The following is a 27,224-nucleotide window of genomic DNA, read 5'->3' as shown; positions in this document are numbered from 1 at the left end:
CTCTGTCTCTGTCTGTCCCAAAAATAAATAAACGTTGAAAAAAAAAAAAAAAATATTTAACTTTCTTCCTAAGCAAAAAGAGAGAGGATCAGAGAAAATACAAGAAAAGCCTGGGACAACTTGTGGTGCTTGCAAGAAAGAAGTTCCCAAAAAAGAATTCAAAGTGGCAGGGGGTGGAGGGAATGTCAAAAAACACAGGAGCCCACCTGATGGAGCTCCCAATGGCCAAAGAAAGCTAGAATAATTTGCACAACAAAAAAGGATAGTATTAGATTTTATTCCATAGAAAAAAATAAATACCTATGAGCTTATGGGGAAAGAGACAACTACTCAACATAGTAATTCCAACTAGTAAATGTCCAAGGAATGAGCATAGAAAAGCACCATTAGTGAAACACAACAATAAAAATTGTTGCAAGCTAGGGACTCCTGGGTGGCTCAGTTGGTTAAGTGCCAGACTCTTGGTTCCAGCTCATGTCATGGTCTCACGGTTTGTGGGTTCGAGCCCTGCATCCAGCTGTCTCAGCTGACAGCGCAGAGTCTGCTCGAAAATTCTCTCTCTGCCCCTCCCCTGCTTGAACACACTCACTCTCACTCTCTCTCTCAAAAACATAAACACACATGAAAAAAAAATTTTTTTTTAATTGTTATAGGCAAGATCTTACTGATACTAAAATTAGAGGGTGAAAATTTGAGGAAAAACAAGGTATTTCCTTAGTCTCAAACTAACTCCCCCATAGTATTCATTAATTACAAAAGGAAAAATACTAACTTTACAGTAGAGAAACCCAGCAGATACCAAGTGATCAAGATTAACAACACCAGGGCCACCTGGGTGGCTCAGTCAGTTAATCATCCAACTTCAGCTCATGATCTCAAGGCTCGTGAGTTTGAGCCCCGCATCAGGCTGTGCGCTGACAGCTCAGAGCCTGGAGCCTGCTTCAGATTCTGAGTCTCCCTCTCTCTCTCTAAAATGAATAAACGTTTTTAAAAAAAAAATTCTTTTTTTAAATTAAAAAAAAGATTAACATCACCAGGAATGAGAGAGGAACATCAAGTACTCCCTGATACAACGCACTGAAGAGTGACTATAAAACAGCACTTGTACGATATTCTTCCTAAAAATGTATACCCTTAATCTAATCATGAAAAAACACTACCACACAGAAGTGCCTGGGTGGCTCAGTCAGTTCAGTGTCCTACTCTTGATTTTAGCTCAGGTCAGGATCTCACGGTTCATGAATTCCAGCTCCACATTAGGCTCTGCACTGACAGTGCGGAGCTTACTTGGGATTCTCTCTCTCCCCTCCCCCACTCGTGCACACTATCTCAAAATAAATTTTAAAAAACTTAAAAAATGTGGGGCACCTGGGTGGCTCAGTCGGTTAAGTGTCCGACTTCGGCTCAGGTCGTGATCTCGCCGTCCGTGAGTTCAAGCCCCGCATCGGGCTCTGTGCTGACAGCTCAGAGCCTGGAGCCTGTTTCAGATTTTGTGTCTCCCTCTCTCTGACCCTCCCCCATTCATGCTCTGTCTCAAAAATAAATAAACATTAAAAAAAATTTTTTTTCTTAAAAAAAAATGTTTTAATAAAATAAAAAATAAGATTGTAAAAGTCATGAAAGAGGACAGAATGAGGAACTGTCACAGATTGGAGGAGATAAGATAGGACAATTAAATGTAATGCGGAATTTTGGATCAGATCCAGGAACAGAAAAAAGAACACTACTGGAAACAATAAAATTTAAATAAGGTTTATACTTTAGTCACTAGCAGTGCACCAATGTTAAATTCCTAATTTTTTAAATAAATGTACTATGTAAGATGTTAACATTAACGGAAGCTGGACAATGGGTATACAGAACTCCTGTATACTATTTGTGCAACTTTACATCCAAAATTATTTCAAAATATATAGTTTAAAAATAAGGGTAGCTCTAGCAATATATTTTTAAAAGCTTTTAAAAACCCCACCCTCCTAGTATATACAACCAAATTTATTAAGCCATGGCTGAGTAACTTTGCAAATGGCCAAGAGACTTACATAAAAAGTTTAAACAGAAAAAATATATATAGTCTGACTAATCGGCTCTAGTATCGTGACATTAGAAATTCTATCAACTAGAGGCACCTAGATGGCTCAGTCGGTTAGGCATCCGACTCTCGGTTTTGGCTCAGGTCATGATCTCATGGTTTGAATGATCAAGCCCCACATCAGGCTCTCTGCTGACAACATGGAGCCTGCTTGGAATTCTCTCTCTCCCTGTCTCTGCCCCTTCCCCCACTTGTGCACATGTGCGTGCACATGCGGTCTCTCTCTCTCTCAAAATAAACATAAAAAAAAAAAGGCATGGACCTGTTCCAAGTTTTCTCTCCCTCTCCACCACCCACGCTGTGTCTGTCTCGCTCAAAATAAATAAACTTAAAAATTCTACAAACTAGATACTCAAGGTCTGATAAATCACACAAAAGTAATCCACTAAGAAATGGTTCAAATGTTGTTTGAGATACCAGATGTAGTTATTCAGAGCTGCAATTTAAAGCTATCTAGAAAAATCTCTCATTAGGTTAATAACATTGAAAAGAAAATAGGAAAGCAATCAGTTGAATTACAACAAGAGTTCATTTGGGCAAAGAATTACATTTATATATTTGTGTTAGTTGTTTTGAGTTTTGCATTTCAAGATTCTCATGACTCATTCACAAAATAAGCAAGGTCATTTTGGATTGTGCTTAAAATTTCTTCTAGCTCTAATACTCTATGACTAAGTTTTTCATGACTATCTTGACTTTATATAACAAATGAGTTTTAGGCAGGCAGAAGCTTTTATTTCTGAATTTCAAAGTAATATTTCACCTGGTGAATTTTTAAAAGCTTGGAAAACAACTGCATTTATGCTTAGCTCCCATGAAAATGCTCTTAACTAACTGGATACTTTTCTCTTTATTTACTGCTTTTTAACTTCATGGTAAACCACCAGTGAAATCATTAGTCACTGTAACAAATTCATTAAGTTAACTGAAGAAAATTAATCACATTAAAAATGACTGAACATTGAGCATTCAACTCTTGTTTTCGGCTCAGGTCATGATCTCAGTTTGTGAGATCGAGCCCCACATTGGGCTCTGGAAAGAAACTCACTCTTCAATGAAAAATAAGCAAAAAAACTTTTTAAAAAAATGTTTATATTTGAGAGAGCACAAGCAGGAGCAGCAGAGAGAGGGGCACACAGGATCCGAAGCAGGCTCTGCACTGACAGCAGCGAGCCCAATGTGCAGTACAAACTACAAGATCAAGACCTGAGCCGAAGTCTGACACTTAACCGATTGAGCCACGCAGGTGCCCCAAGCAAAAATAAAAATCCTTTTAAATGCCTAGATAAAATATGTATCCTACACTCATATTTATATTCTTATGACTTTTGCTAAACAAAGACACTAATTAATTCAACTTTGGTATGTTGGACATGCCTAAGTAGACCATTACAATGGAGAACAACATTTTTAATGGCATAAAAATTAAATTAAAACATTTAATTTCATCAAGTTCTGCAGTTTTCGGTTCTTACCTTGAAATGCTAATACACAATTAACTGTTGATCCTTCTATGTAATGTTCAGGCATAGGAGACCATAAAAATGTGTAATAATCACGAGCAGTACTCCATCCAACCTAAAGGAAAATAATAAGAACACAGAGATTATAAGTAGTTTAATACTAGAGTGATATAGCATATTGTCTTTTACTGCATCCTAAAATTAAAACATGGGTTGCTGTGTTTACAAATTATTGGGTATTTTAACAAGCCTGTCAAATTTTTATGATTTTTATTAAGCTATAACATAGTGTTATAAAGATCTATATAAATGGAACAGTCCAGTTTCTATTATGTATTAAAAATACAATTTGATACCCAGTTTCTCAAGGAAAATCTTAGTATGCACATGATCAAATATAACAACTCATATTTCTCTTTATAACTTCACTATACGTTAAGTTTTTAAAACTTACTATTTTAGATCTCAAATTTCAGTGTGTTTAGATTTCCTTCTCCCCATTAACATGGTAACTAAAACTTCACTAATCTCTCATATCAAGTCTTACCTGCAGCCAATTGGTAAATTTTGTAAAAAGGCATGTATTGCCCAGACATTAATATACACATATAGAAAACCTATGTCCCACCTATATCTAAAACATCTTCAACTTACAAAATGTCTATGTTACATATATCAGTCTATATTTTCTAGACAAACTGTACAGTGTTAAATACTGAGTATTAGAGATGTTTAAAACAAGTACACACATAATTCATTCTACTGTGCTTCACAAATACTACATTTGGGTTTTTTTGTTGTAGCTGTTGTTTTTACAAAGTGAAGGTTTGGGATAACTGAATCAAACAAGTCTATCAGCACCATCTTTCCAACAGCATCTGCCGCTTCATAACTATCACATTTTTGGTAATTCTCACAATATTTCAAACTTTTTCATTACTATTGTATTTATTATGGTGATCTGTAAGCAGTGGTCTTCAATGTTATAATTATTTTGGAGTGTCATGAACCACACCCATATAAAATAATGAACTTAATATGTATGTTCTGACTGCTCCACCAACTGGCCCATTACTCTCTCCCTCTCCTCAGACTTCCCTATTCCCTGAGACACGATACTGAAATCAGGCCATTTAATAAACCTACAGTGGCCTTTAAGTGTTCAAGTGAAAGGAAAAGTTGCACATCTCACTCTTAAAATCAAAGAAGTGATTCAGCTTATTAGCAAGGAAGTATGTCAAAAGCCAAGACAAGCCAAAAGCTATGTGTCTTGCACCAAACAGCCCAATTAGGAATGCAAAGGAGAAGTGGCTGGGTGGCTCAATGTGTTGAGAGTCCAACGCAGTCGTGATCTGAGGGTTCGTGAGTTCAAGCCCTGCATCGGGCTCACTGCTATCAGTACAGAGCCCACTTCGACCCTCTGTGTCTCTGTCTGTCTGTCTGTCTCTCTCTCTCTCTCTGCCCCTCCCCTGCTCATGCTTGCTCTCTCTCAAAAATAAAACATTAAAAAAAAAAAAAAAAGGAATGCAAAGGAAAGTTCTTGAAGGACATAAAACTACTACTCCTGGGGCACCTGGGTGGCTTAGTCAGTTGAACATCCGACTTCAGCTCAGGTCATCATCTCCCACTCCTTGAGTTTGAGCCCCCGTGTGGCCCTGTGCTGACAGCTCGGAGCCTGAAGCCTGCTTTGGATTCTGTCTCCCTCTCTCTCTGCCCCTCCCCCACTCATGCTCTGTCTGTCTCTCTCTCTCTCTCAAAAATGAATGTTTAAAAAAAAAAAAAAAAAAGTACTACTCCAGTGAACATATGAATGGTAAGAAAGCCAAACAGCCTAATTGCTCATATGGAGAAAGTTTTAGTGGTCTGGATAGAAGATCAAACACCACCACAACACTATCTCAAGCCAAAGTCTAATCTAGAGCAAGGCCCTATCCTATCTTCAATTCCATTAAGGCTGAGAGAAGTAAGGAAAGTGCAGAAAAAAACTAGCAAAAGTTGGGTCAGGAGATTTAAGGAAAGAAATGTCTCCATAATATAAAGCACAAAGCAAAGCAGCAAATGTTAATGTAGAAGCTATAATAAGTTATCCAGAAGACATAGCTAAGATATTTAATGAAGGTGGCTACACTAAACAACAGATTTTCAATGTAGATGAAACAGCCTTTATATTGAAAGAAGGAGCCATCTAGGGCCTCAGAGCTAGAGAGAAAAGTCAATGCCTGGCTTCAAAGCTTCAAAGGACAGGCCAACTTTCTTGTTAAGGGCCGATGCAGCTGGTAATTTTAAGTTGAAGCCAATTCTCATTTACCGTCTCAAAATTTCTAGAATTATGCTAAATCTACTCTGCTTATGCTTTATAAATGGAGCAAAGCCTGTACGATGGCACATCTGTCCGTAACATGGTTTACTAAATAATTTTAAGCCCACTATTGAGACCTACTGCTCAGAAAAAAAGATTCCTTTCAAAATCCTACTGCTCATTCACAAAGCAGCTGTTCACTCAAGAGCTCTGATGAAGATATACAAGGTTAATGTTGTTTTCATGCCTGCTAACACAACATCCATTCTACAGCCCACGGATCAAGAGGAATTTCAACTTTCAAGTCTTATTACTCAAGAAATACATTCTGTAAGGCTATAGCTGCCATAGCGATTCCTCTGATGGATCTGGAAAACCTTCTAGAAAGAATTCACGATTCTAAAACGTTATTCATGGGAACAGCTCAAAACATCAACAGGAGCTTGAAGAAGCTGATTCCAACGCTCACGGCTGACTTGGAGGGTTCAAGACTTCAGTGAAAACAGTAACTACAGATGTGGCGGAAACAGGAAAACTAGATGTAAAGCCTGAAGATGTGACTGAATTGCTGCAATCTCATGATAAAACTTGAGTGGATGAGGATTTGCGTCTTATGGAGGAGCAAAGAATGTGTTCTTGAGATGGTGCAGAATGTTGAAATGACAACAAAGGATTTAGAATATTACAGGAACTTAGTTTATAAAACAGCAGTAGGGTTTGAGAGGATTGACTCCAGTTCTGGAAAAACGTCCTACTGTGGGTAAAATGCTACCAAACAGCATTCACTGCATGCTACACAAAAACTGTGAAAGGAAGAGTCAATGCATGTGACCAACTTCACTGTTTTTTTTTGTTTGTTTTAAGCAAACTCCACTCCCCAGTATGGGGCTCAAACTCACAACCCCAAGATCAAGAGTCACATGCTCCACCAACTGAGCCATCCACGTGCCCCTTTTGTTGTCTTATTTTAAGAAATTGCCACAGCCACCCCAACTTTCAGCAACCATCACCCTGACCAGTCAGCAGCCATGAATCATCAAGGCATAACCAGCAAAAATATTATAAATCACTGAAAGCTCAGATGATGGTTAACATTTTAGCATAAAGTATTTTTTAGTTAAGATATACATCATTTTTTTTAGACATAATGCTATTACGCACTTAACAGACTACAATACAGTGTAAACATAACTTTATATGCGCTGGGAAACCAAAGAAAATCATGACTTACTTCACTGTAGTGACCTGGAACCCAACCAAGCTACGCCTATACTAGATATCTATTTGCAGGTAATATAAGAAATTATGCCTCATCCACAGGGTTAGATTATACATATGTTCTATAATTCTGATAAACCTAGGATTATAGATTACAGAACACTGAAACTAGAAGAATATTAGCAATCTTTAGTCTCTCAAGGAATGTTTTCAAACTGTAGGTCACAATCCAGTAAGAAGTGGTAATATCGATTTAGTGGTTCACAGCCCTATTTATTTTTTAATTATACAGAATTAGAAGTATGAGTGCATGAAGGCTAAATTACACTTCCTGAAAATTTATTTCCGGTGTATTTGCGTACAAGTCTTTGCTAGGTCAAATCACATTTCTTTCTTTCTTTCTGTATGTCACAGTCAAGAAAACCATTTGAAAACATTTGAAAGATGCTATTGGTCTCTATAGATGAGAAGTTTGAGTAATCCATGATGATCTACTTCACTTAAAGGCTGCTATTTTTTCTCTCAGAACTGTTAGAAGAATGAGATTAGATGATGAACATAAAAGCAACACCCAACAGAGTGCCTGACCCACGGTAAGCACTCCATAAACGGTAGTTTTTGCAAGCACAGTATATTACAGTGACTAAGACCACAGGAAGTTAAGGTCAGACTGCCAGAAAGAGCACTTACTAGCTATATGACTTCAGACAAGTTATTCTGTTCCCTCCTCTTTAAAATGGAGACGATGGTAACAATCTCAAAGGGCTGTGTATTAAATAATTCCCATAAAGCAATCAGCACAGAGCTGAGCACACTGGTATTCATTAAATGTTACCATTCATTAATACCCAAGGACACAGAGCCTATTAGGGACAGTGATCTTGATTTTATGATGCTCTCTCCCCTCACTTTAGATCCCCCAATGCTTCACCATCTCCTAAAAAAGAGCCCATCTGAAGTTCTTCCCCCAACAGATACACCTGGTACAAATCAAAGCTTGTATTCTTTGTCTCTGTCCATTTACTGATCTTGAAAGAAACACTTATCTAGAGCAACATCTTTCTTGGAAGAAGAAAAAAAAGAAAGAAAGAAAGACATCTCCCTAAGTGAACAGGCTCTACCTGGACCAGGTAGTCAAGAGAAGGAAAAACTGAGTGTGCCATTTAACTTCTGAATGACTGACACACAAAACTGTAAACATCACAATTACAGGTATCTGATTCAAGTGGCACTGGGAATAGCAGTTAACAGAGACTTACTGAATGTTTGTTTTGTAGTAAGTATTATCATCTTACAAATTAAGAAACTAGTAAAAGGCTAGGAAATAGCAGAGTTAGGATTTGAACGTAAAGTTTAAACTCTTAACCACCAGGACACTACTCACTCTTTTCCTGGCAAGATATGTAATACTTTCAAACCTTCTGAAATTCCACCACTTTCAACACTGAGTCGGTAACTACATAATTCTTAAAAGAAGTGCAGTTGACAAAAGAGAAACAGCAAAGAGCGAAAGCTCTGTTTGTAGCTAAGAAAAACAAAATGGGAGAAATGAGATCCATTATCATATAAGAAAAATATGTGTAACAAAAGAGATGTTGAGTGGTTTGGTCTTTGCTGTGTTTTCTCCAAGTGAATCACAATAGCTCAGGCTATTCCTTATTGGTTGCCTACACTGGTAACTTAGAAAGTCTATCTAACATTTTGCTTTCCTTTACTGCCTCTATGTCTGGGCAACTCTTCTCAAGAGAAGTCGTTGACGGTGCTACGAGATGTCACAGGTATCCCCTGCTGAGACCACTGAGGAGACGGTCAAGATGCAACCCAGAGTATAAAGTATAAAACTGTGCTTTAAACTCCTTTTGAGTAAGAAACACTGAACAATGGATCTTAGGTCACTCTGGAAGGGCCATGTCAGGCATACATAAAAAAATAAATGCAGGGGCGCCTGGGTGGCTCAGTCGGTTAAGCGACTGACCTCAGCTCAGGTCGTGATCTCGTGGTTTGTGGGTTCAAGCCCCGTGTCAGGCTCTGTGCTGACAGCTAAGAGCCTGGAGCCTGCTTCGGATGCTGTGTCTCCCTTTCTCTCTGCTCTGCCCCTGCTTGTTCTGTCTCTGTCTCTCAAAAATAAGTAAAAGTTAAATTTTTTTTTTAATAATAAATAAATAAATGTAAAAGTCTATCTGGAAAGATACAAAGTACAGGCTCCTTTAGGATAGGTATGGCTTGCACCTAAACTCACGTGAAAATACAGCAGAGCAGGTCATAATGGAAAAAACATAGTACACCTCTGGAAATTATGTACAAGTGCATAAGAACAGTAAATATCTAATTAAAAAAGTCAGACAACAAAGTATCCAAGTCACAGCTTGTTTTTATTTTCCTGGTCACGTGGTTAAAACATGATTGGAATTCAGATTTCACAACTCAGACTACAGATTTCAATCCCTTAAAATGCAAGGGAATTTGCCTTTTAGTCTACTAACGGCAAATGGAAAGAAAATATTTAGATTTGATAATAATAATTTTAAAACAATGAAAAATGACAATAACAACAACTTAGAACAAAGGAACAAAGTTCCCATGACTGTCAAAACACTTTGCTTCTAAGAGCTGCACTTGAATCAAGTTAAGAGGGCATATCTATACTAAGGAAGGAACAAAAGCAACCGTTATTGCACATAGTTTAGTTTGAGGAATTACCAAAGTACTGGGCATAATTCTTCTACTAATGCAATAGCAAAACAAAAGCATAAAAAGGAAAAGAAACAAGGATAACATGGAAGGAAAAAAAAACCACAAATGTTTTCCCTTTATTCTTTTTAAACTGATTTATTTATTTTGAGAGAGAGAGAGACAGAGCAAGCAGGGGAGGGGCAGAGAAAGAGGGAGAGAATCCCAAGCAAGCTCTGCACTGTCAGCACCAAGCCGGATACAGGGCTCGAACTCAAGAAACCGTGAGATCATGACTTGAGCCGAAACCAAGAATGGGCACTTAACCGAGTCACCCAGGTGCCCGTGTTTTCCCTTTAAACAGAATTAACATTTCCGAAAAATATGTTGGATGAGAAGCACGGACAATAAAGGAAGTTCTGAGACGGAACGTAAAGATCAGAAGGACATCAAGATTACCTAGTAAAACTAAGATATTAATAAATTCTGGAGAAACCTTAACAGAACAAAAGACAAACATTAAGGACAGCATACAAAGAGCACTTGTAAAGTGAGAAACAGACTCAGAGGGACTGATTTTAGGGGAGAGGTAAAGGAAGACAGACTTAAGAGTTGGGAGTAAGAAAGGCACTGAAAATAAATTTGTTAGTTATATATGGATAAATAAATAATCTACAAAATAGTATAAAATGAGCCTATGGATGTTTAAAAGCTAGAAAAATATACACCAAACTTAACAACAGGTATTTCTGGGGAAGGTGGGGGTACAATGGATAAGGGCATGCATTTTCTTTCTTTTGTATATTCTGTAGTTTCCCAAAATCACTTATAAGAATAAAGATCCTCCCTTTTTAAAAGAAAAAGAACTCCAAAAATGCCTAAATATACATGAGGAGAAAGTAATGCTGATTGTAAAATAGAAGTATCAACCAGTATAAACGTCCCTCCATAAGACAAAACGTTACAAAGCTACTTATATTAAGAAAGTGACAGGGGCTCCCGGGTGGCTCAGTTGGTTCAGCTCAGGTCATGATCTTAGGATTTGTGAGTTTGAGCCCCTCATCAGGCTGTGTGCTGATGGCTCGGAACCTAGAATCTGCTTCAGATTCTGTGTCTCCCTCTCTCTCTGCCCCTCTCCTGCTTACACTCTGTCTCCCAAAAATAAATAAAAACATTTTAAAAATTAAAAAAACAAGAAGAAAAAGATAAAGAAAGGGACTATCAGGGTGCCTGTCTGGTGTGGTTGGTGGAGTATGCAACTCTTTACTCAGGACTGTGGGTTTGAACCCCATGCTGGATAGAGATTAAAATCTTAAAAAATCTTTCAAAAAATCTTGTAAAGAAGTGATTATAATCCTAAGTGAAAAAATTCAGGGCATAAAAAAGGGCATGCAATATTATTCAAACTACTTTCAAAATACATGCAATAGAAAAAGTGAAAGTCTTCCTTTAATTAAAAAAAGATTGGAAGGAAATACTTAAACATTAATAGTATTAGCCACTGTTATTAGACAGGAATATAGTTGGGCAAGAAGACTGCTGATCATCTTAATTTTTTTAATACTTTATTCCAAGTTTTCTAACATTATGATTATTTTACAATTATTTTATTTTTAGGAGAATACTTTTTTTTTTTTCAACGTTTATTTATTTTTGGGACAGAGAGAGACAGAGCATGAACGGGGGAGGGGCAGAGAGAGAGGGAGACACAGAATCGGAAACAGGCTCCAGGCTCTGAGCCATCAGCCCAGAGCCTGACGCGGGGCTCGAACTCACGGACCGCGAGATCGTGACCTGGCTGAAGTCGGACGCTTAACCGACTGCACCACCCAGGCGCCCCTAGGAGAACACTTTTTAAAAACAAAATGAGACAAGGTTCAAGGGAGACCAAGGCAGAAAAGCAGAAAAAGCAAAAAGAAGAGAATATGAAAAGCAAATATGAGAAGGAAAGGAGAAACAAGGAAAAACAAAAGCTTGAAACAAGATATTCGTGCATAAAATCACTGCTCAGGTTCACTGTCCACGCCAGGAAATTAAGGTTTTTTTTTTTTTAACCTGGTTGGCAGTGTGATGCGTGAAAACAGTATCTTACTGGGAAGCATGGTCTGCCTAAAAAGACTTTGGAAACGACGATCACTGCACTCCCAATTTCCTCACCTAGAAAAGTATCTGAAACATGAGAACTGTTAAGTCTCCTTCTCAAGTCTTAAAAAAAAAAAACAAAAATCTCATGGACCTTTAGTTTATTAAAAATTATTTTAATTATAAGGTAATTTAATTTGTACTAAGCATAAATCTAAATGTAAATTCCTTGTGCTTATATATTTGTACAACTAAAACCAAATCAAATTCATAACAACTAGGGGCACCTGGGTAGCTCAGTCGGTTGAGCATCCAACTCTTGATTCTGGCTCAGGTCACAACTCCAGGGTCATGGATCGAGCCCCATATTGGGCTCCCCACTGAGCATGGAGCCTGCTTAAGATTCTCTCCCCACCCCCCCCCCGCCCCCATCTCCCCCACTCACATGCTCGAAAATAAATTTAAAAATTAAAATAGTAAACACAAACATAAATAAAACAAAAATAAAACTCAAACATAATGTGACAAATATTTTACTGCAATTAATGTTGCATTTACAATAAAAATACAGCATGAGGTATAATTCTAAATCTTTTCCTATATTTTTACTTCAACTCTATCACTCGTAAAATGCATGCTGAACTTACTAGGAACTCTGTTGCTTTTTTTTAGATAACCAGATCTCTCAAACTGCCAGAGAACATTTTTTTTTTTAAGTTTATTATTTTAAGAGAGTGGGAGGGGGTGAGGGAGAATCCCAAACAGGCTCCACACTGTCAGCCCAGAGCCCAATACAAGGCCGAACTCATGAAACTGTGAGATCATGACCTGAGCTGAAACCAAGAGTCAGCTGCTTAACCAAATGAGCCACCCAGGCGCCCCCAGAGAACAATTCTTGAATGCCAATTTACATGAGGTTCAAGATTCAGCTCCAAAGTTTAATGAATAACTGTAAGTCACTTCTCTCTGGACCTCCATTCCATTATCTGTAAAACGGGAACTATAATGTTCTGATGAAAAATCTTTGCAAAGTATAAATAAACCAATGTTACCTGTTTATTTTAGTTATAACCAAAAACAGTCCATACAGAGGAGAGGGAAACTACAAGGAAAAAATAAAAATCTCCAACCCAGTCTACATCCCTTGACTAGCTTCATTCATTTCCCTACCCAACTTCATAATCAGTTAATCATATCAACAGAGCACCTAAATCCACCCTAGTATCCTTTGTCTTCTTGAATTCCCTTCCCATTCTCTCCCCCACCTTTACCTCTCCAAATCGCAATCTCAATGATTACCACCTTGGAATTCTTCACTCATAATTCTGGGTGCTAAACCTTTCTGGATAAAATCCTAAAACTGATGCTCAGCAATCTCCAATTCCCTATGACATTCTTCCACAGTAGCAGAACCATATCTTCTGCATACTCAAGTCCCCTCAACTCTTATTTAACACATAACCTTGTTCCTCCTTACTGAATATACCGAAGCCATGAATGAGTTCCACTCCAAATTCATTCAACTAATTGCTGACAAACCCCCATGGATTCTACTTAGGGATTATTACCTACAACTGACTCCCTTTTCTACCGTCCGCCTTCATTATCCCACCTAGGAAATTAGGATAGTCTAAACATTTTCCCTGCCTCCATTCTCTTCTAATTCCAATTAATCTCACTCAACCCTCCAAAATAAAAATTCACCTCTAAACTTTATTACTCTTTTTAATTTATTCCTCAACCAGATATTAAATCCATAACGTAATCCAAACCAAACACTCATCTTTTTTTAATGTTTATTTATTTTGAGAGAGAGCATGCACGCAAGCACAAGCAGGGGAGAGGGGCAGAGGGAAAGAAAAAGAATCCCAAGCAGGCTCCAAGCTGTCAGTACAGAGACAGAAGCAGGATTCAATCTCAAACTGTGAGATCATGACCTGAGCTAAAATCAAGAGTTGGACACTTAACTGAGCCACCCAGATGTCCCCATTTATCTTCTAAAACTGTTACCTGTCCCAGGCAAATCAAATTCCTTAACACTTTCTCAAAACATACCGCACACACCTTCCTTTCATTCCTTCTCCCTTAGAGCTACCATCGGGGCACTTTCTCCCTGCTTGCCTGTCAATATCATATCTATCAAAATCATCCTAGAGGGCAATTTGCAGTATGCATACAGTGTTTAAAACATGCAATAAACATGGCAATTCCACTTTATTAAACATGATTTCTTGAGTCTTCCCATAGATTCTGTAATTTTTACTATATGCCTGAAATTACTATGGAGTTTTAAAGTATTATCTAGGGAATTCTATAATCCAAGGGCATTCTACACAATTGTATTCATTTATATATTTATTTCTTAAAAGTTATAGTCCCTGGAGTACACAAGAGATAGTTTAGCATTACCAAAGCAAAAAATATAAAGCAGGCAATGACAAAAAAAATAAAGTTTTCAATCAAATCATATAAAGAAGCCTTATAGGGCACAGTGGTAAAGTTATTTAATGTTGGCATTATTCCATAGATGATAAAGAACCACTTAAGAATTTAAAACCAAAAGAAGATATGCTCAGATTTTCATTTTTTTTATTTTTTTATTTATTTTTTTTTTTAAATTTTTTTTTTCAACGTTTATTTATTTTTGGGACAGAGAGAGACAGAGCATGAACGGGGGAGGGGCAGAGAGAGAGGGAGACACAGAATCGGAAACAGGCTCCAGGCTCCGAGCCATCAGCCCAGAGCCTGACGCGGGGCTCGAACTCACGGACCGCGAGATCGTGACCTGGCTGAAGTCGGACGCTCAACCGACTGCGCCACCCAGGCGCCCCTCAGATTTTCATTTTATATTATAGTTTTTATAGTTTGACGAATAGATTGGGGGGGGGCAAGAATGAAAGCAGAGAAAACAAGTAACCTATTGCAATAGTCCTGTAAAGAGATAAGGAGGCATAAGTCTACAGCAGTGATATTACAAATAAAGAAATAAATAGGCAGTAAAATGGATGGAACTGGTGTTTGACTAAATTTGAAGGGAAAGTCATAAGCTTGTGGCTTAGGCAACAGGCCATTAACTAAAATTTTTTAAAATTAAAAATCAGAATAAGCAGTCTGAAGGAAAAAAGGGAAAGATTCATCTTCTTGAAATACAATTTATCATACACCAGCCTAAATACCTACATATACAGAGACATACCACTACCCATAACACACCTACAAACAGTTTAGACTAACACTGAAGGTCCTCCATTAACAGACTAAAGCTTAATTCCACACTTATCTCTCTCCACTTCCCTAAATGAAACATATGTTCCAGTCAAACTAACCTGTACTCATAACATTCTCAACTTAATGCCTTTGCTTATACCACTTTCCTGTCAGAAATGCCCCTCCCTTCCTTTAAAAAAATTTTTTTAGGGGCGCCCGGGTGGCTCAGTCAGTTGAACATCTGACTTCCGCTCAGGTCATGATCTCACGGTTGGTGAGTTCAAGCCCCGCGTTGAGCTCTGTGCTGACAGCTCAGAGCCTGGAGCCTGCTCTGAATTCTGTGTCTCCCCCTCTCTCTGCCCCATCCCCACTCATGCTGTCTTAAAAATAAATAAAACATTAAAATTTTTTAATTTTTTTTTTAACATTTATTTTTGAGAGACATAGTGAGACAGACAGAGCACAAGTGGGAGAGGGGCAGGGAGAGAGAGCAGGGACACAGAATCTGAAGCAGGCTCCAGGCTTTGAGCTGTGAGCACAGAGCCCGACGCAGGGTGGGGCTTGAACTAGAGGACTGCAAGATCAAGACCTGAGCCCAAGGTGGAGGCCCAACCAACTGAGCCACCCAGGCGCCCCTCCCTTCCTTTAATCTTATTTCCTTACTGTATTCTTCCCTGACCCATTCTTGCACAAAACACCAATTCTCACTCAGTTTAACTTGATACTCTTAGCTCACATAAAATCAACACAGGTACTGATTTCATAAAATGCTTACAATGAATGTGTCTCCATTTTGGAATTTGACTTAAGAAACAAAACAAAAAAATAGTAAATGACTCCTCTATCAGGCAAAATCAAGGAAGGAGGGATTCAAAATGAAACTGAAGGGGCAACTGGGTGGCTCAGTCAGCTGAGCATCCAACTCTTGATTTCGGCTCAGGTCACTATCCCAAGGTCACTGATCAAGCCCTGCGGGCTCCACACCAAATGGGGAGCCTGCTTAAGATTCTCTCTCCCTCTAGCCAACTAATCTTTGACAAAGCAGGAAAGAATATTCAATGGAATAAAGACAGTCTCTTCAGCAAGTGGTGCTGGGAAAACTGGACAGCGACATGCAGAAGAATGAACCTGGACCACTTTCTTACACCAGACACAAAAATAAACTCAAAATGGATGAAAGTTCTCAATTTAAGACAGGAAGCCATCAAAATCCTTGAGGAGAAAGCAGGCAAAAACCTCTTTGACCTTGGCTGCAGCAACTTCTTACTCAACACGTCTCCGGAGGCAAGGGAAAGAAAAGCAAAAATGAACTACTGGGACCTCATCAAAATAAAAAGCTTCTGCACAGCAAAGGAAACAATCGGCAAAACTAAAAGGCAAGTGACAGAATGGGAGAAGATATTTGCAAATGACATATCAGATAAAGGGTTAGTATCCAAAATCTATAAAGAACTTATCAAGCTCAACACCCAAAAAACAAATAATCCAGTGAAGAAATGGGCAAAAGATATGAACAGATGCTTCTCCAAAGAAGACATCCAGGTGGCCAACCATCACATGAAAAAATGCTCCACATCACTCCTCATCAGGGAAATACAAATCAAAACCACAATGAGATACCACCTCACACCTGTCAGAATGGCTAACATTAACAATTCAGGCAACGACAGATGTTAGTGAGGACGTGGAGAAAGAGGATCTCTTTTGCACTGCTGGTGGGAATGCAAGCTGGCACAGCCACTCTGGGAAACAGTATGGAGGCTGCTCAAAACATTCAAAATAGAACTACCTTATGACCCAGCAACTGCACTGCTAGGCATTTATCCAAGGGATACAGGGATGCTGTTTTGAAGGGGCACATGCACCCCCATGTTTATAGCAGCACTATCGACAATAGCCAAAGTATGGAAAGAGCCCAAATGCCCATTGATGGATGAATGGATAAAGAAGAGGTGGGTGTGTGTGTGTGTGTGTGTGTCTCTACACACAAGTGGAGTATTACTTGGCAATCAAAAAGAATGAAATCTTGCCATATGCAACTACATGGATGGAACTAGAGGATGTTATGCTAAGCGAATTAGAGAAAGACAAATATATGACTTCACTCATATGAGGACTTTAAGATACAAAACAGATGAACATAAGGGAAGGGAAGCAAAAATAATATAAAAACAGGGAGGGGGACAAAACATAAAAGATTCTTAAATATAGAGAACAAACACAAGGTTCCTGGAGGGGTTGTGGGGGCCGGGGGGGGGGGGGGGATGGACTAAATGGGTAAGGGGCATTAAGGAATCTATTCCTGAAATCATTGTTGCACTGTATGCTAACTTGATGTAAATTTAAAAAATTAATAAATTATTTAAAAAATAATAAAAGATTCTCTCTCCCTGTCCCCTACGCGCGCACACTCTAATAAAATAAAAGGAAATGTCATTGCATGCCAAACTTTAAAATTCAACAAAATAATGTTTATTTTTGAGAGAGAGGGAGAGAGAGAGAGAGAGTATGAGCAGGAGACAGGTAGAGAGAGAGAAAGGGAGACACAGAATCACTAGCAGGCTCCAAGCTGTCAGCACAGAGCCCGATACAGGGCTCAAAGTCGCTTAACCAACTAGCTACCCAGGTGCCCCTTGTTCAATAGTTTTTCTGCCCTCCTCACTCTGTACAGCCATTTTTCACTTCTAGATACCCTCAATGTCCCTAATTCTAGCAGCAACTCTTCTTTTCTAGTTTGCTGCTTAACTTATACACACCAATCAAAATTTCAGAACCATTAAAATCAGATCTAAAATAAATTTATTCTGAGGGAGAATCTAGAGGAACCCAGTAGAAAAGTTTTACTGTTGACATTTATGACGTTTTGAATATTCAAATGACTTAAAATTTTATTTAAGTAATCTCTACATTCAAAGTGGGGCTTGAACTCGACTCCAAGATCAAGAGTCACATGCTCTTCCAACTAAGCCAGCCAGGCACCCCAAAGAGATTCTCTTGTTTTAGTTCTCTACTACATTGTAAAGAGTTGAAATTGCCAGACAATCTGTAGCACAGTAAAGCACCACCATAATGATCACCTCAATGTAATTCACAAATACTATAAAAAATGGCAAAATTTAAGGACTAGGATACCTGCCAGCATAGAGTTTACTATTTAGTCACGTAAAACAGAAAACTCTTATAAAAGCATAAGACAGTGAGCAATATTTAAGCAAGTAGAATAATAGAGTAACATGGCTATAGAACTGTATAATTAAAACTAATTACAAATGACTGGAAGAGACAGTAAATGATGTAACAACTCAAAGGAAAAGATCTTTTTTCAGGTAAGGAATGGAGAAAACAGAAGAAAAAAAAAAGGATTCTGAAAAGTTTTCACAAGACCTGGAGTGACACTGAACCTTTTGATCAAAGAGAGGTGAGTCTGGCAAATTCAAGTTCCCAGTATTTGTTGTATACTACTCTGTACTGTTAAATATTTCATGTTTACAAAACGTTTAAGTTTACAATTGTAAGAAAGGCCCTCAGTGCAGAGTTAAGACGAGGCTTATATAAGCTACATATCAACCTGCTTAAATAGAAAACAGAATAACTAAGTGGAAGAAATACACAGAAAGTTCTTACCTTGAATATACCAACCCAATCTTTTGGATGTGGATGGATATATGGAGTTAAGGTGTAATGACATTCCAGGTGTGCATTAGGAAGATAACTCTTGGCCACATTTTGAAAGATGACATGGGCAAAGTTGGAAGTCTGCAAGGGGACTTCTTGAAAGGATGTCATTGTGAATCTGTAACAAGTAAATCATGTAAGTTGAATGAAACCAACTAAAAAAAAAAACAACCAAAAAAAACCCTTACACCTTCAGAAAATGCATAACATTGAATGCAAATTACATGAGAATTTGCATGCCATAATTATTGACAAGATATATAGTTAGAACTCGTCTTTATTTTTTTTTATTTTTTTTTTAACGTTTATTTATTTTTGAGACAGAGAGACAGAGCATGAACGGGGGAGGGGCAGAGAGAGAGGGAGACACAGAATCGGAAGCAGGCTCCAGGCTCTGAGCCATCAGCCCAGAGCCCGATGCGGGGCTCGAACTCACGGACCACGAGATCATGACCTGGCTGAAGTCGGACGCTCAACCGACTGCGCCACCCAGGCGCCCCTAGAACTCGTCTTTAAAAATGTGGTTAAATTTTTTTAAATGTGCTTAAATATAAAAACACAACCAGGAAATAACAAGTTATAAAATGACTCAGGAAGTTACATAAGGATTAAAAAAACGTTAAAACCAAATTCAAAAACTCTCAACTCTCTTGGAAAGTCTAGCCCACTGTTTCGTTTGCAAGCAAAAGCAAATGAACCAGAAGTGTTTCTATGCTGAACCCTGGAACTTAGTAATTTTCTTCCTCAATCTGACCCATCCTCCTCTAAGTCTTAGGCTCCTATTAATTGATGTTAACCTCTCTGTGTCTGCATTCCTGACCCATGTTCGTGATCCCTTAGACCAACATTCTCAACCTGAGCTACATATTAAAATCATTAGGGGCTCTCCAAAAAGGGGGGTTGGGTGGCATCTGGCTGGCTCAGTCGGTACGGTACGTAGAGCATGTGACTCCTGATCTCAAGGTTGTGAGTTAGAGACCCACAATGGTTACAGAAGTTACTTAAAAATAAAATCTTTAGGGGTGTCTGGTGGCTCAGTCAGCTAAGCAGCCGACTTCAGCTCAGGTCATGATCTCACAGTTCATGAGCTGGGAGCCCAACATCAGGCTCCCTGCTGTCAGCACAGTCTGCTTTGGATACTCTGTCCCCCTCTCTCTCTGCCCCCACCCATACACGCTCTCTCAAAGAACAATATATAAAAAATTATTTAAAATTTTTATATTATAAAAAATTATAAAAAATAATTATAAAAATTATAAAATTATAATAAATATAAAAATATAATAAATTATAAAATTTATAATTATAAATATAATAAAATATAAAATTATTATATAAAATAATAAAAATTATAAAAATAGAATAAGCATAAAAATATAAAAATAATAAAATATTATAAAATATTATAAAAATAATAAATAAAAAACTTTAAAAAATGAAAAGATGACAATGACTTTCTGAAAGCAGGATCTGGGGAAGTATGGGTGTGTGCATGCATTTTTTTTTTTCTTTAAAAAATAAAAATTACTTGGGGAGACGTTTTAAGATTTTTAAATAACCTCTACAACAAGAGGCTCGAACTCACAAACCCAGAGATCAAGAGTCTCATGCTGTACCAACTAAGCCACCAAGGCACCCCTCCCCCAAGTAATCTTAAGTATTCATCAGCACCTCTCACTCATTTCCACAAATGCCCAGACCTAGCCTGTCTTCATTCAGGACTTCTGGTACATGCTTGTTCAGATATCTCAAATCACATAAAATCTCAGCTGGCCTACTTGACACAACTCAGCTTATCTGTTCCTTTCAGCCTATACTGATTTTATACCCTTTCATTCTGGGTTTAATAATCCTACCTTGGCTTCCAGTGTTCATGTGCTCTTTCCATAGATTTACTGATTTAAAAATAAGTTATTTTTTATGGGCACCCAGGTGGCTCAGTCGTCAAGTATCTGGCTTCAGCTCAGATCATGATCTCACAGTTCAGGAGTTCAAGTTCCACATTGGGTGAGCTCGAACTCCACTTTGAGTAAAACACTAGCCCCACTTTCTCTCAGTCCCACCCCTTCCTCCCTCTCTCTCAGCTCCTCATAGGATTCTCTCTCTGCCCCTTGCTCAACTGCGCCCTCTCTCTCAAAAACTAAGTTGTTGTTTTTTTTTTTTTTAACGTATAGTGCCAATGAAATACATAGCTGTTGAAAATCTATTACAGATTCAGTGAATGTTCACTGCTTAGTGAACACCAAGCACAAGAGAGATGGTGAAAATGAACTATAAAAATCTGCAAGACACAAATATTTTCCATATTTTGTACTCGACTTTTTGAGAAAAAGGATACAACTGAGAATTTACTCGTAAAAGCCATCTATACGTGTGTCACAGACTCAGTACAATTATTATTGATTCTATAGTACACATAAACTAGACAACATCCCTATGGTACTTGCTTCTTAGTCATCACAACAGAAATCTCCGTGATGGGGAAAAAAAGAGGCAAGATTTTTGCCAACCAAATTAACCTCATTTACTTCGCAAATCAATAAAGTCTCTATAGGGCAAACACAGCAGTTAGTCTATACTCATATTTTAACTATTAAAAAAGTCTTGGGGCGCCTGGGTGGCTCAGTCAGTAAGCATCTGACTTGAGCTCAAGTCATGGTTTGTGAGTTCGAGCCCCATGTTGGGCTCTGTGCTGACAGCTCAGAGCCTGGAGCCTGCTTTGGATTCTATGTCTCCCGCTCTCTCTGTCCCTCCCATGCTCATGCTCTGTCTCTGTCTCTCAAAAATAAAGGTTAAAAAAGTCTTTATTGCTAAGAAGATCTCAGACAACATGCTTTTACAATATGTTTCTTTTGTTGACCTATTTGAAATACTAGCAAATTTTTGAAGTTTCAAAATAATAAACACTTCAGAAAATATGCACTTTTCTTCTTGTGTCTGCTCAACTTCTATTCAAGTACTGCTTTACTGAAACAATATACTGGACATCTCATAAAGAGAATGTCAATGGTGAACCTAGAGGCCACTGCTAGAATACCAGTCTGGTTGACTGTTAGCTAGCTGTGAGCTCTGCCAGGATTCCAAGGTAAGGAGAGCGCATTCAGTAGCAATCCTTCTAGGTAAGATCTCTGCACTAACAAAAAGGCTTTATGACCAGCAGCCCTATTTCACAGAAGGACTTAACTAGTATTCCCCAGCTGGTATGCCAAAGCCTTCAGTAAAATGAAAAAAGGTAGCACTTACTTACAAATATTGGGAACTCTGCATAAAATAAATGAAGTGTTATTTACTTTGCTGCTTTGAATTGTCTGACCTAATTTGGGCTCAGGGGGATGTCATGGTGCTAATAAAGTCACTGATGATAATCTCTTTTCAAGTCAATGGCTTCATAAAGAAGGAAAAAATAACCCATCAATTCCAGTTTTGAAATATTGTTCAGTACTGGTTATATCAGTAAGAGAAGCTATAGCTAAATCAATGAAACCAACCTCTAGCAGACTCACCTACCAAAACTGAGACAAGTGAATCAGTAATATTTTTCTACAAAGAAAATGAATATTTCGGTTTCTCTGAGGAGGGTATTTATTAAGGAGAAAATAAGGCTAGATTAGAATGAGTTGCCATGTTTTTAATTAAAAGCAGTTTAAGAATGAAACTTTTTCTTAAAATTTAACATGTTTCCTAAAGTAAACTGAATTAACAAAGCTGTGATTATGTTATAAAACAAGGCAGTGAAGTTTAAACTTTTGTTTAACCTCAACTACAACAGTGTCTTAAAAATCCATAATCAATCTTACACTTTTACTTCACTGCAAAGATGAAAAATAGCAAGAAGGTACAGATCTATATATTTATGTATGCTTGTTTATATGCTTATAAATTGATCAAAAAGGACTTAAAAAGTACACACAACAGTCTTTACTCAAGAGGAATCTGTGTGAAGACAACTTTTAATTGATATTTTACTAGTATAGATAAACGCATTGTTTTCACTGTTTTAAATAAACATATTAACATAAAATTGCATTTTTAAACCTTCCCCCCAAAATTCAAGTTTTCAACAGAAAACCCTAAATCAGACTTTAAATATATTCATTATAAATCTTAAGATAATTTGTGATCCTAATAACCTTAATCTCTCTCCAACACCCCTTCCTCCCTTTTTAAAAATTTCAATGCAATTATAACTACAGAAATGTTTTACAAGTCATTCCACTCTCATTACTAGTTTTTCAAACTTTAAAAATTAAATTCCAATATATTTCCTAGTCATAAAAACTTAACAAGGGTAAATGTAATCTGAATGTAATTACCACATGAATTAATCCATTTCAAATAGTAAAATAAAAATTTCCCATAGAAGTCCTGTTTCACTCCTTACTCAGATAAAGAAATGAAAAGATGGGCAAGCTTTAAAAAATGCTGAAATTCACTGAGAATGTCAATGTATCAAGATGATTCACAGGCAGATTTATACAATATCCATGCACACCCGCTCTCTCTCACACACACACACACACACACACACACACAAACACGCAGAGACACAAAGCCCAGTGGAGAGGTTAATGTGCAAAGTCACTGCATCACCTTGTGGTAATGCTTGGGAAGTGTAGCTTCACTAACATCCTGAGGAAAAGAACAAACTGCACCTCAGCTGGAGAGGAAATATAGCCCCCCCTACACACAAAGGGAAATGGAAGCAGCGGGACTAGACCAAATTTTACTTCCCATTCTCTAAAGTACATCTCCAGAAACGTGGGTACGCTAAGATGCAAACGAAGGCTAAGCAAAAATTTTCGACTCAAGAATTAAAGAACCAAACACATTCAGCTGGGAAACCAAGTATGAAATGCATACACTTGCTGCCTGCAGTGACCTCTTCCGTGTTTCCTACTATATTCCCGAACATCTCTAGAGTCGCTTTGTATGAATTATGCTGTAAACTTTATACTATTAAGTCTTTGGTCTAAAATCCAATTGTGTTATTCTGGGGATTCATCAATATCTAAGGAAAAGACAAATAACGTGCAGTGGGCACTCAGTTAAGTAGCTAAAATAAATGGGGGGGCGGGTAGGGAAGAGGTGGAAGCACTTCAATGTTGTATTTCTTCCTGCTGGAACTTTTTCAAGCCCAAAACAAATCTGTCTTTTGTGGTAGTATTTTTCCAGTGGCTTCTGCTACTTGTTTTATTTTGCTGGACTAGTCCAAAATGTAAGCCTCAGCCAAGCGAACTAGAAAATATACTCTGAATTTTGTTCTGTGTGATATGATTGTGGTAATTGTGGGTTTTTTTTTTTTTCGCAAAGTCCTTATCAAGTTAAAGACACTAAACTAATTATAAGTGAAATATCCTGATGTCCAGGATTTATTTGCTTTTAAAACTCCAGGGGGAAAAATGTTTTGGAGGAGATAAAACAAGATTAGCAAAATGGTCATTCCTTCCACCGTTTGTTCTCCTTTTGCATATGTTTGTAAGTAAAGATCAGTAATAACTCCATGTATGACCTGCAATAGAACACCTTATATATAGTGAATGACAAACTCAGCAAAAAAAAAAAAAAAAAAGTCTTTAAAATCTTCAGTTAAAAATATATGAACTTTTAAAATTATCTCCAAACTTCAGTCCCATAGGACACACAAATATCTGAAGGAAAAACTGTTTAATGTTCTAACAGTTTCCAATTATTCATACTTTAGCTCAAAGATTATCAGCTGGTTTATAGAGCAGAAAAATGTTATCTGAAATCTTTTTGGAAGGCAGAAGCAAAGCCAACAATCTGTTAATTTGCACTCTTACAACCAGCATCCCTGTCTCTAGAATTCTTTACAGCTGAGTGCCACTACACTCTGCCCAGGTGTCACTCATACCACTTTTATTTACTCCGTAGATTGTTTTTAAAGGTGGTTTCTAAAAAACTCTATCTTGGGGCACCTGAGTGGCTCAGTCAGTTAAGCGTCCAACTCTTGATGTGTCGCTCAGGTCCCGATCTCACGATTGGGGAGTTCCAGTCCAGCGACTAGCTCTGCACTGTCAGCACCGCTCTGCGTGGTGTTCTCTCGCTCCTGCGCCCCTCCCCCTGCTCACGCTCTCTCAAAATAAACTTACTTAAAGATTTTATTTTTATTTTTGAGGGGAGCGGGTGGGAGAAGCTGGTTCTGCAGTGAGAGCAGAAAGGCCAATGCGGGGCTGGAACCCACGAACTGTGAGATTATGACCTGAGCTGAAGTCTGATGGCTAACCGACTGAGCCACCCAGGCGCCCCTCAAAATAAACTTTAAAAAAAAAAGGGGGGGGGGGTAGAGAGAGAGAGAGAAAATAAAAAGCTATGATCTTGGCCCATATAAAGAGAATTTTTATCTTTCTGTAAGGATTTGACCCAAAATAAACTTTAAAAGCCAGAAGAGCATACAGCCAAAATTTTACTTAGTAATATCCAAAATCCAAAAAACTAAAATCCAATAAACCTCACATATGTATTCCCCCAAAGTACATGAGCATCGTTAGAATGTTTCATATTTAACATTAAAATGGCTACAGCATTAACTGTAAACAGGTATACAACTCAATGTGACAAGAAAAAAACAACAGGATGTTGTTTGAAGTTGTAAAAAATAAATTGAAAAGACCTAATAAGTCATTTCTAACGTAATCAATACTTCGAGAAACCAAGTTTAAGAACAAAACAAAGGCCTGACCTCAGGCCCTTCTCTCTACCTGCATGGGACTTTGAGGGGCAATCGTCCCACTTTTAGATTAACATGTTATTGAATTCATCTCTTTAAATGATTTGGAACGGAGCACGAAAATCGTAATTAGTGCCACAGTTCGCGCTGTTTGTAGAACTTTTACAATGAGTATAATACAGACTTGAGTAAGATTTCCCGTCTAAATCCTTGTCGTAAATCCTTGTCCTAAGCAACGTTTGAAGCCTTAAAACCTATTATACAGAGAGTCAAATGCCACCGTGTTTTCAAATAAACCTATTATTAAAAAGGGAACTAAATGTATCAACAGTCACAGACACACACACACACACACACACACACACACACACACAACCCCACCCACACCCAATTCAAACAAAGATTGCCCCAGGCGAGGAGACCGGTCGGGACCAGACCACAACTTGCGAGCCTGCAGGGTGTTGGGTGGAGAAAAGGGAGAGTTGTGAAATCAAGAAAAGTTGCCTAAGCAAAAGAAGACGTGTGGCCCTCTTAAGACTTTTTTTTTTGAGATCCCTCGGAACGTTAAGCGTAGGAGCCACCCATAAACAGACGAAAGAAACGTTTACCAGACCTGTAGCCCAGGTGAAGGCTGCGATCCGGTCCCAACAGCTAACTCCGCCCCCCGCCCGCAAACGGAGGCGGCGCAGTGAGTCTCCGCCTCTTTCTCCAACCGCGACACAAACCAAAACACCTGGGTTTCACCCCACCCGAGCAAACCCGAGCCTCGGACTCGACCTGTTTTCCCAAGCTCGCCTACGCCGGCAGCACACCCTAGAATGGGCCTCGGGCAAGACAGGTTCTTTTTCGGGGGTCCCCCGTGTCACTCGCCCCCGCCACAGTGCCCACGTCCCCCAGGGCTCCCCCCACATCGCGAAGGCCTATCCCGGGGCCTCCCCGCCGTGTGGGGCAGCCACCCGTCGTTTTTCCCAGCCCCACTGCTAACCGAAGTTGCCCACACCCCCGTTACAACCGTAGTCCAAAAGGAAAAGTTTGTCCTGGGGAAGGAAAGCATCGTCATTTGGCTGCGTCGTCACCACGGCGATCATTCCCGAGACTGGCCAGGCCCCTAGACTCTTAAGAGCTGAGGAGCGTACCGCGAGCCCCCAAAGAGCTCCAGCTGGGGCCCCGCACAAGTCGCTGGAGCCGGTCGGGGAAGGCACTTACCCTGCGAGGAGCCCCAAGACAGAGGGAGCGTTAGAGAGGCTTCCGAACCAGTGCCGCCATCAGCCGCCGAACCTCTTCCGCCACCACTACCTCTCTCCCCCGACCGGCTACACCTCCCCTCAGTGCCAAAAAGCCGGCGGTACGTCACTTCCGGCTGTGGGCCCGCCCCTTCCGCCACCGCCGCGCTTGGTGGGCCGGGCCATTCAGCTGAAACGAGGTCTCTGCAAACGTGACCTTTCACCAGCTCTGCGGGCGGATCCAAACTCCAGACCGGCCTTTTACCCCGGCTCGGCTACTCCTCCTCTTTCTTCGGCCTCACAGGAATCGCTCGCAGACCTAGTCAAACAGGGTCCGTCTGGATTTGCGTTTTTCATTTAAGTATTACTTTGACCGGAAAGTTAGGTAACTTACCAGTTAGGTTGAAAGGGTAGTCCAAAGTTACATGGACTATTACCATGGCATTGCCCGGCTCTTAAAAATCCTGTCTAAATGAATCCGTTTATTTTATAGATGACAAAGTAGGGAAACGAGAGAAGTGAAGAAGCGGACCACAGGGCTCGGACTGCAACCCCTAACCCGAAGGCTCTAGCCCAACTCCTGGTCCAGTCTTGTGCTTGCTTGACT

The 27,224-nt window shown here is 39.0% G+C and overlaps 1 protein-coding gene across 4 annotated transcripts in view; it reads right to left on the bottom strand.

Moving 5' to 3' along the window:
• Positions 1-26,752, bottom strand: part of TAX1BP1 (Tax1 binding protein 1) — a 92,161-nt gene extending 65,409 nt beyond the window's left edge. For all 4 annotated transcript variants that reach the window (XM_030308151.2, XM_030308152.2, XM_030308153.2 and 1 more), the window contains exons 1-3: positions 26,601-26,752; positions 18,656-18,824; positions 3,568-3,670 (exon numbers count right to left, since the gene is read on the bottom strand). In XM_030308151.2, the coding sequence (XP_030164011.1) occupies positions 3,568-3,670; positions 18,656-18,817 (265 nt within the window). In that variant the 5' untranslated portion in view covers positions 18,818-18,824; positions 26,601-26,752. The remainder of the gene's footprint in view (positions 1-3,567; positions 3,671-18,655; positions 18,825-26,600) is intronic.
• Between the last annotated feature and the right edge of the window lie 472 nt (positions 26,753-27,224).

The sequence above is a fragment of the Lynx canadensis genome, chromosome A2 (genome assembly GCF_007474595.2).
Source record: "Lynx canadensis isolate LIC74 chromosome A2, mLynCan4.pri.v2, whole genome shotgun sequence".
Taxonomy (NCBI): domain Eukaryota; kingdom Metazoa; phylum Chordata; class Mammalia; order Carnivora; family Felidae; genus Lynx; species Lynx canadensis.
The sequence above is the reverse complement of the archived record's forward strand: the minus strand, read 5'-3'. Positions and strand labels throughout refer to the sequence as shown.